This window comes from Bombina bombina, chromosome 6 (genome assembly GCF_027579735.1).
Source record: "Bombina bombina isolate aBomBom1 chromosome 6, aBomBom1.pri, whole genome shotgun sequence".
In the NCBI taxonomy this organism is placed as follows: domain Eukaryota; kingdom Metazoa; phylum Chordata; class Amphibia; order Anura; family Bombinatoridae; genus Bombina; species Bombina bombina.
In genome coordinates, this window is record NC_069504.1 from 984,858,307 (window position 1) to 984,875,501 (window position 17,195).

Genomic DNA, 17,195 nt, shown 5'->3' on the forward strand with positions numbered 1-17,195 from the left:
TAACCCTATCATAAATAGTATTAACCCCTAATCTGCCCTCCCTAACATCGCCGACACCTACCTTCAATTATTAACCCCTAAACTTCCGATCGGAGCTCACCGCTATTCTAATAAATGTATTAACCCCTAAAGCTAAGTCTAACCCTAACACTAACACCCCCCTAAGTTAAATATAATTTTTATCTAACGAAATAAATTAACTCTTATTAAATAAATGATTCCTATTTAAAGCTAAATACTTACCTGTAAAATAAATCCTAATATAGCTACAATATAAATTATAATTATATTATAGCTATTTTAGGATTAATATTTATTTTACAGGCAACTTTGTAATTATTTTAACCAGGTACAATAGCTATTAAATAGTTAAGAACTATTTAATAGTTACCTAGTTAAAATAATAACAAATTTACCTGTAAAATAAATCCTAACCTAAGATATAATTAAACCTAACACTACCCTATCAATAAAATAATTAAATAAACTACCTACAATTACCTACAATTAACCTAACACTACACTATCAATAAATTAATTAAACACAATTCCTACAAATAAATACAATTAAATAAACTAGCTAAAGTACAAAAAATAAAAAAGAACTAAGTTACAGAAAATAAAAAAATATTTACAAACATAATAAAAATATTACAACAATTTTAAACTAATTACACCTACTCTAAGCCCCCTAATAAAATAACAAAGCCCCCCAAAATAAAAAATTCCCTACCCTATTCTAAATTAAAAAAGTTACAAGCTCTTTTACCTTACCAGCCCTGAACAGGGCCCTTTGCGGGGCATGCCCCAAGAATTTCAGCTCTTTTGCCTGTAAAAAAAAACATACAATACCCCCCCCCCCAACATTACAACCCACCACCCACATACCCCTAATCTAACCCAAACCCCCCTTAAATAAACAGAACACTAATCCCCTGAAGATCTTCCTACCTTGTCTTCACCATCCAGGTATCACCGATCCGTCCTGGCTCCAAGATCTTCATCCAACCCAAGCGGGGGTTGGCGATCCATAATCCGGTGCTCCAAAGTCTTCCTCCTATCCGGCAAGAAGAGGACATCCGGACCGGCAAACATCTTCTCCAAGCGGCATCTTCGATCTTCTTCCATCCGGTGCGGAGCGGGTCCATCTTGAAGCAGGCGACGCGGATCCATCCTCTTCTTCCGATGTCTCCCGACTAATGACGGTTCCTTTAAGGGACGTCATCCAAGATGGCGTCCCTCGAATTCCGATTGGCTGATAGGATTCTATCAGCCAATCGGAATTAAGGTAGGAATTTTCTGATTGGCTGATGGAATCAGCCAATCAGAATCAAGTTCAATCCGATTGGCCGATCCAATCAGCCAATCAGATTGAGCTCGCATTCTATTGGCTGTTCCGATCAGCCAATAGAATGCGAGCTCAATCTGATTGGCTGATGGGATCGGCCAATCGGATTGAACTTGATTCTGATTGGCTGATTCCATCAGCCAATCAGAAAATTCCTACCTTAATTCCGATTGGCTGATAGAATCCTATCAGCCAATCGGAATTCGAGGGACGCCATCTTGGATGACGTCCCTTAAAGGAACCGTCATTAGTCGGGAGACATCGGAAGAAGAGGATGGATCCGCGTCGCCTGCTTCAAGATGGACCCGCTCCGCACCGGATGGAAGAAGATCGAAGATGCCGCTTGGAGAAGATGTTTGCCGGTCCGGATGTCCTCTTCTTGCCGGATAGGAGGAAGACTTTGGAGCACCGGATTATGGATCGCCAACCCCCGCTTGGGTTGGATGAAGATCTTGGAGCCAGGACGGATCGGTGATACCTGGATGGTGAAGACAAGGTAGGAAGATCTTCAGGGGATTAGTGTTAGGTTTATTTAAGGGGGGTTTGGGTTAGATTAGGGGTATGTGGGTGGTGGGTTGTAATGTTGGGGGGGGGTATTGTATGTTTTTTTTTTACAGGCAAAAGAGCTGAAATTCCTGGGGCATGCCCCGCAAAGGGCCCTGTTCAGGGCTGGTAAGGTAAAAGAGCTTGTAACTTTTTTAATTTAGAATAGGGTAGGGAATTTTTTATTTTGGGGGGCTTTGTTATTTTATTAGGGGGCTTAGAGTAGGTGTAATTAGTTTAAAATTGTTGTAATATTTTTATTATGTTTGTAAATATTTTTTTATTTTCTGTAACTTAGTTCTTTTTTATTTTTTGTACTTTAGCTAGTTTATTTAATTGTATTTATTTGTAGGAATTGTGTTTAATTAATTTATTGATAGTGTAGTATTAGGTTAATTGTAGGTAATTGTAGGTAGTTTATTTAATTATTTTATTGATAGGGTAGTGTTAGGTTTAATTATATCTTAGGTTAGGATTTATTTTACAGGTAAATTTGTTATTATTTTAACTAGGTAACTATTAAATAGTTCTTAACTATTTAATAGCTATTGTACCTGGTTAAAATAATTACAAAGTTGCCTGTAAAATAAATATTAATCCTAAAATAGCTATAATATAATAATAATTTATATTGTAGCTATATTAGGATTTATTTTACAGGTAAGTATTTAGCTTTAAATAGGAATAAGTTATTTAATAAGAGTTAATTAATTTCGTTAGATAAAACTTATATTTAACTTAGGGGGGTGTTAGTGTTAGGGTTAGACTTAGCTTTAGGGGTTAATACATTTATTAGAATAGCGGTGAGCTCCGGTCGGCAGATTAGGGGTTAATAATTGAAGTTAGGTGTCGGCGACGTTGAGGGGGGCAGATTAGGGGTTAATAAATATAATATAGGGGTCGGCGATGTTAGGGGTATCAGATTAGGGGTACATAGGGATAACGTAGGTGGCGGCGATTTGCGGTCGGAAGATTAGGGGTTAATTATTTTAAGTAGCTTGCGGCGACGTTGTGTGGGGCAAGTTAGGGGTTAATAAATATAATATAGGGGTCGGCGGGGTTAGGGGCAGCAGATTAGGGGTACATAAGGATAACGTAGGTGGCGGTCGGCAGATTAGGGGTTAAAAATTTTAATCGAGTGGCGGCGATGTGGGGGGACCTCGGTTTAGGGGTACATAGGTAGTTTATGGGTGTTAGTGTACTTTAGGGTACAGTAGTTAAGAGCTTTATAAACCGGCGTTAGCCAGAAAGCTCTTAACTCCTGCTATTTTCAGGCGGCTGGAATTTTGTCGTTAGAGCTCTAACGCTCACTGCAGAAACGACTCTAAATACCAGCGTTAGGAAGATCCCATTGAAAAGATAGGCTACGCAAATGGCGTAGGGGGATCTGCGGTATGGAAAAGTCGCGGCTGAAAAGTGAGCGTTAGACCCTTTCCTGACTGACTCCAAATACCAGCGGGCGGCCAAAACCAGCGTTAGGAGCCTCTAACGCTGGTTTTGACGGCTACCGCCGAACTCTAAATCTAGGCCTATGAAAATTAAAAAAAGCCCCCCCCCCCAAATAAAAACACCCCCTAATCTAATGCTAAACTACCAGTAGCCCTTAAAAGGGCTTTTTGCGGGGCATTGCCCCAAGATAAACAGCTCTTCTACATTAAAAATGCACAAAGTCCCCCCTAACAGTAAAAAAAACCCCCCAACCACCAAACCCCCCAAAATAAAAGAACCTAACAATAAAAAAACCTAAACTACTCATTGCCCTGAAAAGGGCATTTGTTTGGGCATTGCCTGAAAAGGGAATTTAGATCTTTTACAAAGTACCCACCCTAATCTAAATAAATAAACCCCCCAAAAAATTAAAAAGAAACCTAAGTCTAACCCCCAGGTTGATACTCACCATTCCTGAAGTCTGGCGGAGAAGGTCCTGTCCCATGCGGTGAAGTCTTCTTCCAAGCAGTGACCTCTTCTTTCTGCTTCCAGGAACAATCCGTGCGGAGCGGAGTGAAGCTGAAGACCAATGACCCTGGAACTGTAGACCGTCGACCCTGGAGCCATGGAGAGTGGAGGATCCTCTTCATACAATCGCCGCCATACACTGGATAGTGAATTCAAGGGACGCGATTAAAAATGGCTGATTTGAATAGCCAATAGAATTTCAATAGCTCTCACCCTATTGGCTGATTTGAACCGCCAATAGGATTTGAGTAGCTCTCATCCCATTGGCTGATTTGAATTTGAAGAATCAAATCAGCCAATAGGAATTCAAGGGACGCCATTTTTAATTGCGTCTCTTGAATTCACTATCCAGTGTACGACGGCGATCATACGAAGAGGACCCTCCATGCTCCATGGCTCCGCAGTCCCCGGTCTTCAGTTCCAGGATCGCCGGTCTCCAGTTCCAGGGTCGCTGGTCTTCAGCTATGCCCTCCGCTCCGTGCCTGATTGTTCCTGGAAGAAGAAAGAAGAGGTTGCTGCTTGGAAGAAGACTTCACCGCATGGGACAGGACCTTCTCTGCCAGACTTCAGGAATGGTGAGTATCAACCTGGGGGTTAGACTTTTTTTTTGGAGGGGTTTTATTTATTTAGATTAGGGTGGGCACTTTGTAAAAGAGCTAAATGCCCTTTTAAGGACAATGCCCAAACAAATTCCCTTTTCAGGGCAATGGGTAGTTTAGGTTTTTTAGTGTTAGGTTCTCTTATTTTGGGGGGGTTTGGTGGGTGGGGGGTTTTTACTGTTAGGGGAGACTGTGTATTTTTAATGTAAAAAAAGCTGTTTATCTTGGGGCAATGCCCTGCAAAAAGCCCTTTTAAGGGCTACTGGTAGTTTAGCATTAGATTAGGGGGTGTTTTTATTTTGGTGGGGGCTTTTTTATTTTCATATTGATTAGGTAAAAAAAAAAAAAAATCATAATTTTGTTTTTTATTTTTTGTAAATCTTAGATTTTTTTATTTTATGTAATTGCAGCTTAAAGGGACAGTCTACACCCTAATTTTAATTTTGACTAGACTGTCCCTTTAATTTATACTTATTTTTTTTTTCTTTTAAAGTAGTGTTAGTTTTTTTTATTTTAATAGTTAGTAACTTTAGTATTTTGTGATTTAGGTTCATTTAGAGGGTATTAGATTAGGGAGTGTTAGGTTAGGGCTTGTTAGGTTATGGGGCTTTGTAATTTAATTATTTGCGTTGTGGGCTTTAGCGGTTTAGGGGTTAGTACTTTGATAGGTTTATTGCATTGGGGGCTTTGGTGGTTTAGGGGTTAATACTTTGATAGGTTTATTGCGTTGTGGGCTATGGAGGTTTAGGGGTTAATACTTTAATAGGTAGTTTGCATTGTGGTTTAATGGCAGATTAGGGGTTAATAGTTTTATTAGGTTGTTTGCGATGTTGGGGTTGGCGGATATAGGGGTTAATACTTTATTTGTAGTTGCGGTGTGGGTTTGATGGCAGATATAGGGGTTAATATATTTTATTAGTTATTGCGGTGGGGGTTGGCGGTTGACAGGTAGATATTGCAAATGCAAATGTTTATTTTTGCAGTCAGTTTCAGGAGTTACGGTGCTCCCATACTCAGCACAAAGTCTGCTGTGGCTGCCTTAGTATGGCGAGGGAAAGTGGAGTAAGATACCGATTTGCGACGCAGTCCCATGTTAGCTTATGGGAGTAAAAATTGCAGGCTACGGGTGATATATATGCGCGTAACTTGTATGCTATGCCGTAAATGTAATACCAAAATCTTGTAAAAACCGGCATCGCCGGCTTTTGCGGGCAACGCCGCATATGTAATGGGGCCCCAGAAGAGCAGGGGAACACCTGACTTTTAAGTCCCCCTACTGGTGAAGTAAAATATAGTAAAACCATATAGCATCACTCCAATATAGAACCAGATTGTTATAAATATTATCATGAACTGTCTATTTCTGATATGGGAATTACATTATTTCTCTAAAGAGAAACTCCCAGCATGAAACTATTCAAAGAGAAAAATTGTATCCTTCACAATGGCCTTGTGGAGGGGTCACAATTGGTGCAGTAGGCTGAATTATGGGAGAAGTGTTGAAAAATATAGTTGAATGGAAGTAGCTTGAGTGTTATTGCTGAACAGCACCTACTCACCCTCCCTCTTTTTGTGATTTAGTTGCATGTCAAAGCTTTGTTGGTTTATTGTGGCTAGTTGGTAATAGTAAAGTGGATATGTAACGTTCTTCATTTTGGAAGAAAAAATAAGCAGGAAACCTATTATTAAAATGGGACTAGATTTAGCAAACAAAGGAGGAAAGGGATTTGGGCATATTTATACATAATACGTAAAAAATGGGCACACAATGCAGGGCAGCAGCTTCTAAGGCTAATACGATACTAGCATGTATTAAAAGAGGCATTGATGCAAGAGAGGAAAGCATAATTCTGTCACTATATAAATCCCTGGTAAGACCTCACCTTGAGTATGGAGTGCAGTTCTGGGGACCAATCTCAAAAAAAGACATTGCAGAGTTAGAAAAAGTTCAGAGAAGGGCCACAAAACTAATAAGGGGAATGGAGAATTTAAAAATAAAAAATGTGCTTGAGAGGTGATAAGATAAAAGCTCTGTTTATTCTGGGGACATTGTTTGTGACAGGAGGTCACAATTTAGGGCTAGAGGAAAGAGGATTTAATCTCCAGCAATGTAAATGTTTTTTTTTACTGTAAGAGCAACTCATTTCCTAAGAAGGTAATGAATACCAGTACCTTAGCTACATTTAAAAATGGCTTAGATTCATTTCTGTCTTGAACTCGATAGACTTCTGTCTTCTTTCAATCATCTACTATGATATCTCCTGTTTTGGTTTGAAAGGAGTGATCTATTTATAGAGGGGATAGTTAAAGGGGAGGCTGCCTTTAATGTTAAATACCCATTTTGTTTGTGGGACAAGCCAAGCACTAGAGGCATTTAATTTGCATATGGTTGCTAAATTGTTGTAACTAAGCTATTATTTAAAGGGACATGGATGTCAAAATTAATCTTCCATGACTCAGTTTGGGCTTGCAACTTTATATCACTTTTTAATTTACTTCAATTATCAAATTCACCTGATTCTCTTGGTATTCTTAAATAAAAAGCATAGCAAGGTAGGGAGTGCATTAGTGGGATCTGGCTGGTGATTGGTGGCTGCACACATTTGTCTCTTGTTATTGGCTCATCAGATGTGTGCAGCTATCTCCAAACAGTGCATTGCTGTGATGGAGCTGACTTTAGCAGTGTGATTAGCCCCTTTAAAGAAGTTAAGCACATAGTTATAGGCAAGCAATATTGCAATAATACACATTACAGAATGAGCTTTTTCCACCGTTATGCCCCTTTAATGTCTGTAATAAAGAAAGCTTTTATAACCTTGTCCCTAGTATGAGGGTAAAGGTGCCTAGGTAAAATGTGATTTCTGCTATGCCCATACCCTTAACTAATAGAATTGGAATAATGCAACTCTATAGCTGTTTATATTTTCTTGCAAGATATAGTGACTCTCAATATTGTTAAAGTATAGTACTTCTTTAGTGCTTCTAATTGCTTTGCTGAACTTTCATGGCATGAAAATCATTTACCTATCAGGGTGACACACACACAATATAGATATAAAGAAAGAGCATAAAACTCCCCTTATTGCCCTTGACACTTTAAACATGATGACATTGTGCTCACAAACATCCACAAAAAAATGTTACAGTAGGAAGAATACAACATTTCAATGTATATAATGAAGATGTTCCACCTACCAGAGAAATTACGAGTCGCCAGCATTGTGGTTAGGATTGCCCCCTAGATGAGCAAAAACAGCAAAAAACAAAACAAAAACAAAACAGATTAAGTAAACATAGCGCATATATCATGCATTGGTATCACACAAAGCTAACTAATTCAATATACTGAGGAGAAGATTGAGCTCTAAAGTCTGTGTTCATAACATTGTTCATAAACTCATGATTAATCTGATATAGATCACTGAGTTAATATGCTGCAGTTCTCCATATTTTGGTACTGATCCAATATAAACACACGTATTAACAAAGGCATGCTGGGTTATTCTGTAGTTCCTTGCCAAATATTTGGATGCGCAGAGCAGTCAGTTATTTTCAGGGATAGACTCATGATTTAGCCACACTGTGTAAAGAGGTTCCTAAAATGTCTTGTTACAATACTCTTAGTTCCTTGGCTGCCATAGAGAGGTGTATCATATTGTGAATTGGAGCATTACCGATTTTAATGTTCCTCTAGGCATCTATACAATGCCTATTTACTTTCTGCGCATAAAATTCCTCAGATCAGGCGTGTAATTGTTTAAATAAAGGCAATACGAATAGGCTATCTAATGTCATTAAACTCTATTTAAAGGAGCATAAAGGGATACTAAACCAATTTTATTTCTTTAATGATTAAGATAGAGCATGCAATTTTAACCAACTTTCTAATTTACTCCTATTACCAATTTTTTTTATGTTCTTTATCTTTATAGAAGCCGGCACATTTTTGGTTCAGAACCTGGGTTATGCTTGCTTATTGGTGGCTAAATGTCAGCCACCAATAAGCAAGAGCTATCTATGGTGCGGCCAGCTTGTAAGCTTTACATTCCTGCTTTTTAACTAAAGTTAGCAAGTGAACAAAGAAAAAATGATAATAGGAGTAAATTAGAAATTTGCTTAAAATTGTATGCTCTATCTGAATCATGAAAGAAAAAAAATTGGGTTTAGTGTCCCTTTAATGCTGAAATTATCTGTAGCACATTCCATGCATTCCCGAACTGTTACCTTAAAGCTCTCTACCTGTTTTTCATAAACTAATAGAATGTCTGTAAACAAAAAAGCCCCCATTTTCAGTCTCCAGCTTTCCTCCAATCTATACAGAATATTTTGAATTATTATTTTTTTATTTTTTTTTAAATCTTTTTATTGAGATTACAACAAATACAATAAAACTTCGGTAGGGTACAATTAGGTGATTCCATACATTTTACACAGTAGACAGCATAATGTAGGTTGAGTACCCTACTCTTGAATGGCTGCCAGGCGTCTCTTGACGTCTAGCTAACACAAAACAACCTCATTTCTAATATTAAGAGAGATAAGAGAAATGTAAACAGTGTCAAACATCCATTAGTCAGCAGCACAGTTTGCAAACTTCATATAAACCTGGTTATACATTAGAGAAGTAGGATGAGAAAGAAGGTTAGGAGGGAGAATAAAGCAAAGAGAAAAAGAAGAGAAAAGAAAAAGGTGAAGACTAGAGAGTAGGAGGAGGGTAGCGGGGGGGGGGGGGGTAATGGGGGCGGGGGGAGAAGCCAGCAGCAGGGCTAATCACACGTTCAGGTGGTAACCAATGTGTGTCGCGGGAGTGCATCCCATTTGGACCAAATATCCGCATGTAGGTCAATGAGCCCTCTGTTTAAGTATACCGCCTCCTCCATCGTTCTTATTGTAGAGAGTATCTCCAGAACTTTCCCCAAATGGGGCGCGTTAGGTTGTTTCCAGTGTCTTGCAATCGCAAGTTTGGTGGCCATCAATAAATAGACAAAGAGGTGTTTTAGTGGTTTGGGAAGTTTGGGAATGTGTACGTGAAGTATATAGGTCTCTGGGCCCTTCTCCATAGGGAGAGCAAGTAGTCCTCCCAGGTCAAGGACCTTGGTCCATAGTTTCTGGATCTCGGAGCAACCCCACCAGATATGTAAGTCATCTCCCCTCTGGTTACACCCTCTCCAGCACCTGCAGAGACAGCAGTCGGGAGTCTACTTAGGCGGCTAGGCACCCAGTGGCATCTCGTCAGGAGTTTGTAAAGTAGTTCGAAAAGTGTGACGTTGTGTATTGCCTGTCTAGTGTATGTGATGGCTCTTGTCCACTCTTGACTATCAAAAGCCTGGCCCAGTTCTCTCTCCCAGGCAAGAATATTATGTGTCTTCTGGAGTGTAGGGAGGTCCTGTAGACATTGGTAATGTACCGTCAGTGAGCGATGTCCCTGCAGACCCATTTGATACCTAGTTTCCCATAGTGTAGGTTCTCGTGGGGAGACTGAAAGAAATTCCAGCTATGTAACAATGACCTAAGATGTGTGACCTCAAAGTGTAGTCTACGTGGGATTGAGTATTGTGTTACCAAAGTGGGTCCAGTCGCCCACACCCCATCTAGGAACATATCCCTGACAGTGTCTATGGAGACAGGCATCCAAACCTGTACATTCAAATCTGGGAGTCCCCTAAGGAGCCCTCTGATACCATGAGTGGGTGACGGGTGGGGAGCTATTCTAGAGGAGTGGCATAATTTGTGCCAGAGACTGAGGCAATGCCTAATGATAGGATTGGGGGTGAGAGAGAGTGGTTTAAAGTGCTGTGGAATCCACACCAAGTCCCGGAGGAGGACACTGTGAGGTAGAGAAGCCTGCTCTATTTCATACCATCTAGGATATTCCTCGTTGAGACCCCAGCTAGATATGTGAGTTAACATGGCAGCCTCATAATACATTTTAAGGTTGGGGAGGCCTAGACCTCCTTTGTCTATCGGGGCCTGTAGGATCCTCCTTGCTACTCTAGGGTGAGCGTCAGCCCAGATGTATCTATTAAGGAGCGACTGGAAACTGTCTAAATAGGCATTGGGGAGGTGAAGGGGGAGGCATCTAAATAAGTATGTGAGTTTTGGTAGGATCATCATTTTGAAAGCAAATATCCTGCCCATCCAAGAAACCTCCCTGTATCTAGGAAGCTGTAGCATCTGTCTGAGATCTCGGAGGAAATGGTTATAGTTAGTTGACATCACACTCTTAAAGTCATGTGATAAGAAAACACCAAGGTGGCGTAATCCCTTAGGGTTCCATTTAAAGTTGTGGGTCGCCTGGAGGGCCTGCAATTGGGGCATGGGGATATGGATTGGGTAAGCCTCTGTTTTGGACACGTTTAACTTGTAGAACGACATACTACCAAAAAGGTCAAATAAGTTTAGAAGATGTTGGAGCGATCGGTCAGGATCTGTGAGGAAGACCGTGAGATAGTCTACAAATAGGCTAAGTTTCTGGTATGTCCCCTGAATGAACACACCCTTAATGTCCCTACTGATGCGGATGGCCTCAGCAAGAGGTTCAATAGCCAGGACGAAAAGAAGAGGGGATAGCGGGCATCCCTGCCTGGTCCCATTTCTGAGAGGGAAGGGCTCAGAGCAAAATCCCAAGCACCCACGGCTTTGTAGAAGATCTCTGGCAGTCCAGCAGTTTTTAGTACTGCTCTTAGGTACTCCCAACGCACCCTGTCAAACGCCTTCTCGGCATCAAACGACAGGGTGAGAAGGGGTCTCCCTGTCCTCTCGACCTCAGCAAACACATTAAGGAGGCGGCGTGTACTGTCGGTACCCTGGCGATTAAGGACAAAGCCCACCTGATCTCTATGGATGAGTTTGGGCAATAGCAGCCCTAGTCTTGTAGCTAGAATTTTAGAGAAAAGCTTAATGTTCAAGTTTATAAGCGAGATAGGGCGGTAACTTTGACATAGCGTTGGATCCTTTCCCTCTTTGGGAATGGTCAAAATAGAGGCTTCTAAGTATTCATTAGGGAGTGACCCAGTCTTAAAGGTTTCTGAGTATAGCCTTTTTAGATACGGTATGAGGAAGGGGGCAAAGGCTTTATAGAATAAAGGGGTAAATCCGTCGGGGCCGGGGGCTTTGTGTAGTTTAAGGGATGAAATGGCCTCTTTAATTTCTTGGGTTGTTATAGGAAGGGCTAAATTGTCTGCTTCATCAGTCCCTAGTTTTGGGAGGTGGAGGGAGGATAGGAAATCACTAATGACGTGAGAGTCCGCTTTGTGTGTGGAGGTGTCAGTCTCTAGGTTATATAGCTCGCTGTAATAAGACATAAAGGCCTTACCAATGTCTCGGGGAGCATGCAGGGTATTCCCTGAGTAGCAGATCTTTTGGATCCTAGTCGCCTTTGAGAATATTTTGAATTATTTAAATTAGTACTTGATGATGCAATAGGTCTCTTAGTTTAATGTAAGGGCTGGTGAGTGCAAACTGAACTAAAGAACAGGTCTTTCCCTTGCAGGTTGTGGATTGCTTCAAGATCATAGTAGACTATGGGATACCCTAGATTGTGCAATTTTAAAAGTTTCACTTGGCTCCCTTCTTAGCTGAGAAAAATAACAACTGATAAGATGACATAATGACATAAGGGATCACATAGTCTCAGTGAAATACTTCTCCCTCCATTTCACAATACATCATATTCAAGAACTATTGCTCTTAAAGGGACATAAAACCAACATTTTTCTTTTATTATTCAGATAGAAAAGACAATTTTAAAAAAAAGTTTCCAATGTACTTCTATTTTCAAATTTGCTTAGTTCTCATGTTATTGTTTGTTGAAGAGATGTCTAGATAGGTAGCGTGCATGTGCCTGAAGCATTATATGACAGGAAATAGTGCTGCCATCTAGTGTTCTTCCTAATGTATATCATTGTTGTAAAACTGCTCCCATATGTGCACGCTCCTGAGCTTACCTTCCTGCTTTTCAACAAAGGATACCAAGAAAACAAAGAGATTATGTTAATAATTAATAGAAGTAAATTAGAAAGTTGTTTAAAATTGTATGCTCTATCTGTATCACAAAAGAAACATTTTGGGTAAAGGATCTACTATTTCTTTCTGATTTGGAGACTGATTCCTTGTTACTTTATAGTTTGCAATTGATCACCTAAACCTTTCCCCATTACATTCCTTTCTCATCTATTTTCCCACATCTTCTGGGCAATCTCTAGCCAATTGAACATTTGAATGGTACAAACTGTATAAAAAATAAGCACTTTTTTTTCAACCTGCCCAAGAATTAGTCATACCCGGGTTCCTATTAACCTGAGAGGAATATATAAACTTCACTCTAAATAGTGGTCTGCTAAATACAAAACCACACCCAGCTCCCCATACTTTGCAAGGTGAGCAACTACAATATTTTTTCACTAGGTTTTATTTCCTTCTAAGATGCTTCTTACCTTACTTTTCCGGCAAGACGGATTGTACGGGGGTAGATAGCAGCATCCGCTGCTCTGTAAATCTACCCCTTAGAATTTAGCTGTAAACATTGCAAAATACAAAATTGTGTGGGGGTTTAAGATTTTGGTAAAAGATAGAGTTTGGTTTGTTAACTCCTTAGATGTCGGTTAAAGACAAGACAAGTTATTAATTCTTATCTGCTATTAATAATACTTGAAGAATCATTCAAATTAAATTGTAAATTAAATAATACTTACATTTTTATATATTATTAATACTACCACTTTCTTATTTTGTGAGATACTTTTATGTTATTAAAGGCAGTGGCAGAAATCTGCATTACCTGCTGGGCACCAGCGGCAGGGAGCAGAGGGAGGTCGCTGAACAACCTGTGCACACAGCGCATCATGCAAAGCCGCTCCCATGCAGGCCAGGCAGTGGGAGGGGGGATTTAGGGGTCAGGGGGGCCTAGAAAATAAAAATTCTGCCCCTGATTAAAGAGACATTAGACATAATATAATTTGTCATTCATATGAAAGTGCACTATTAAAATATATGTTAGAGTAAAACTGGTCATAGTTATAGAAGCTCACTGGCTTTTCTTTGCTATTGTTCTTGTTCTGTTTTTAACTAGGTTGCTATGACTACCTGAGATTTCATTTTGTAAAACATATTACAGATGCAGCCTGCTGCTGAAATGCCAACAATATCATTCTTCCCTGTTTGCTACACTTCAGAATTGTAAATGCCTTTTAAGGTTACAATTGCTTTCTAAAATGTGCTAAGGTCAGAAAAGAGTGAGTAGATTTATTTTTTGGTATTGCATGGGGTATCTGGGTATCCTACATGCATCCATAGATTCAGTAGAATTAAAATGTCTCTGTAGTCTCTCCAGTTCCATGGGTATTCCAGGCAGTTTCATAAAACAGCTTCATCTGTTCATTCTTTATTAAAAGGGTGTCTTAGACTAAAACACACCTAGATTACAAGTTTTGCGCTATAGAGGGTACAAAACAATCGCAATTTTCACCCCATAGCGCTGCCATTACAAGTTTTTAAAAAGCTGCCTTATGCGTGCAATATGGTGGCGATGAGCTCCATAACGCACAAAATCCAAGGGCTGCGTTGATGTGCTAGTGCGCGCTTTCCCCATAGACATCAATGGAGAGAGCAGGTTAGAAAAAAAAACACCTGAAGCGCGGAATGGCGATTGCCGTAATGCAACCCCATTGATATCTATGGGGAAAAAAAGTTAAGCTTAAACCTAACACCCTGACATAAACCCCAAGTCTTAACACCCCTAATCTGCTGCCCCAGACATCGCCGACACCTAAATAAAGTTATTAACCCCTATTCCACCGCTCCCCAAAATCACCACCACTATAATAAAGTTATTAAGCCCTATTCCCCCATACCCCAACATCGCTGACACTATAATAAAGATATTAACCCCTATTCCGCCGCTCCCCGACATCGCCGCCACTGAATAAAGTTATTAACCCCTAAACCTCTGGCCTCCCACATCACCTCCACTAAACAAACCTATTAACCCCTAAACTGCCAGCCCCCAACATCGCAAATAAGTAAATTAAACTATTAATCCCTAAACCTAACAACTCCCTAACTTTAAATTAAAATTACAATATCCCTATCTTAAAAGAAATAAAAATTTACCTGTGAAATTAAAAAAACCTAAGTTTAAACTAACAATTAACCTAACATAACTATTATAATAAAATTAAAATAACTACAAATTAAATAAACTAAATGACACATTAAAAAAAAATCCAACACTACTAAAAAAATTCAAATCTAAAATTATAAAAAATACTAAATTACAAAAAATAACTTTAAATTACAAAAAATAACAAACACTAAATTACAAAAAACAACAAACTAAATCATCAAAAATAAAAACAATTACACATAATCTAATAGCACTATAAAAATAAAAAAGCCCCCCAAAATAAAAAAACCTAGCCTACAATAAACTACCAATAGCTTTTAGCGCTTTTCCCTGTAAAAAAAAATACAAAGACCCCCCCAACAGTAAAACCCACCACCCAACCAACCCCCAAAATAAAAAAAACTAACTCACAAAAACCTAAGCTACCCATTGCCCTGAAAAGGGCATTTGTATGGGCATTGCCCTTAAAAGGGCATTTAGCTCTTTTGCATTGCCCTTAAAAGGGCATTTAGCTCTTTTTAGAAAGCCGAAACCCTAATCTAAAAAAAAAACACACCCAAAAAAAGTTTAAATAAAACCTAACACTAACCCCCGATGATCCACTTACAGTTTTTGAATTCTGGACATCCAGACGGCGAGAAGTCTTCATCCAGGCAGCGAGGTCTTCATCCATCCAGGTGGCGTCTTCTATCTTCATCCAGGCGGCATCTTCTATTTTCATCCTGGCGGCGTCTTCTATCTTCATCCCTGCAGCGCGGAGTGAGTCCACCCTTCAAGACATATGGAGCGGAGCGTCCTCTTCATATGGTCGCCGCCGTAAACTAAATCTTCAATGCAAGGTACGCAATTCAAGATGGCGTCCCTTGCATTCCTATTGGCTGATTTGATTTTTAAAATTCAAATCAGCCAATAGGATGAGAGCTAATGAAATCCTATTGGCTTTTCAAATCAGCCAATAGGATAAGAGCTACTGAAATTATATTGGCTATTCAAATCAGCCAATATAATTTCAGTAGCTCTCATCCTATTGGCTGACTTGAAAATCCAATAGGATTTCAGTAGCTCTCATCCTATTGGCTGATTTGAATTTTAAAAAATCAAATCAGCCAATAGAAATGCAAGGGACGCCATTTTGAAAAGGCTCCCTTGCATTGAAAATTCAGTGTACAGCGCAACCGTTTGAAGAGGACGCTCTGCGCTTAATATCTTAAAGGATGGACCCGCTCCATGCCGCCGGGATGAAAATAGAAGACGCCGCAGGGATAAAGATAAAAGATGCCACCTGGATGAAGACTTCTCGACGCCTGGATGTCTGGACTTCAAAATCTGTAAGTGGATTGTTGGGGGTTAGTTTTTTTTTAACTTTTTTGGGTGTTTTTATTTTTTTAGATTAGGGTTTGGGCTTTCTTAAAAGAGCAAAATGGCCTTTTAAGGGCAATGGAAAAGAGCTAAATGCCCTTTTAAGGGCAATGCCCATGCAAATGCTCTTTTCAGGGCAATGGGTAGCTTAGGTTTTTGTTAGATTTAGGTTTTTTATTTTGGGGGGTTGGTTGGCTGGTGGGTTTTATGGTTGGGGGTTACAGGGAAAAGAGCTGATTTCTTTAGAGCAATGCCCTACTAAAGGCAATTTTAATGTCTATTGGTAGTTTATTGTGGCTAGGGTTTTTTATTTTGGGGGGGCTTTTTTATTTTTATAGGGCTATTAGATTAGGTGTAATTGTTTTTACTTTCAATAATTTCCTTTGTTATTTTACATAATTTAATGTTTGTTATTGTTTGTAATTTTAGAATTCATTTTTTTTAGTAGTGTTAGATTTTTTTTAACGTATAATTTAGTTTATTTAATTTATAGTTATTTTAATTTTAGTATAATAGTTATGTTAGGTTAATTTATAGTATAAACTTAGTGTTTTTTTAATTTCACAGGTAAGTTTTTATTTCTTTTAAAATAGGGATATTGTAATTTTAATTTAAAGTTAGCGGTTTGTTTGGTTTAGTGGTTAATAGTTTAATTTAGTTTTTTGCAATGTGGGGGCTGGCGGTTTAGGGGTTAATATGTTTATTTAGTGGCGGTGATGTGGGAGGCCAGAGGTTTAGGGGTTAATAACTTTATTTATTGGCGGTGATGGGGAGCGGCAAAATAGGGGTTAATATCTTTATTATAGCGTGGGCGATGTTGGGGTATGGGGGAATAGGGGTTAATAACTTTATTATAGTGGTGACAATGTCGGGGAGTGGCGGAATAGGGGTTCATAACTTTTATTAGTGGCGGCGATGTCGGGAGCGGCAGATTAGGTGTTAATAAATTTAAATTAGTGTTTGCGATGCGGGAGGGCTTCAGAATAGGGGTTAATATGTAGTTTATGGGTGTTAGTTTACTTTGTAACAGTTTTGTTATGAGTTTTGTGTAACAGTTTTGATGGTAGGCAAGGGGGCGAGGGGGCGAATTTTCGGATTCAGCATTCGTCTGCTACATGAATGCTGAAAATAGCACCAAACAGCAGCAGTCGACCGTTTTCAACACCAGATGTCAATGTGAAACTGCCACACAAACATCTGGATTTGCACAGATGCTTGTGTGTTGCTCTTTCACATGGATACAGTAAATCTGGCACTGAAAATAACT

The 17,195-nt window shown here is 39.4% G+C and overlaps 1 protein-coding gene across 1 annotated transcript in view; it reads right to left on the bottom strand.

The window, feature by feature from the left end:
* Window positions 1-17,195, bottom strand: part of CAMK2A (calcium/calmodulin dependent protein kinase II alpha) — a 369,514-nt gene that overhangs the window by 70,817 nt on the left and 281,502 nt on the right. Inside the window, exon 12 of the mRNA XM_053718653.1 lies at window positions 7,642-7,684. Coding sequence (XP_053574628.1) covers window positions 7,642-7,684 — 43 coding nt within the window. The remainder of the gene's footprint in view (window positions 1-7,641; window positions 7,685-17,195) is intronic.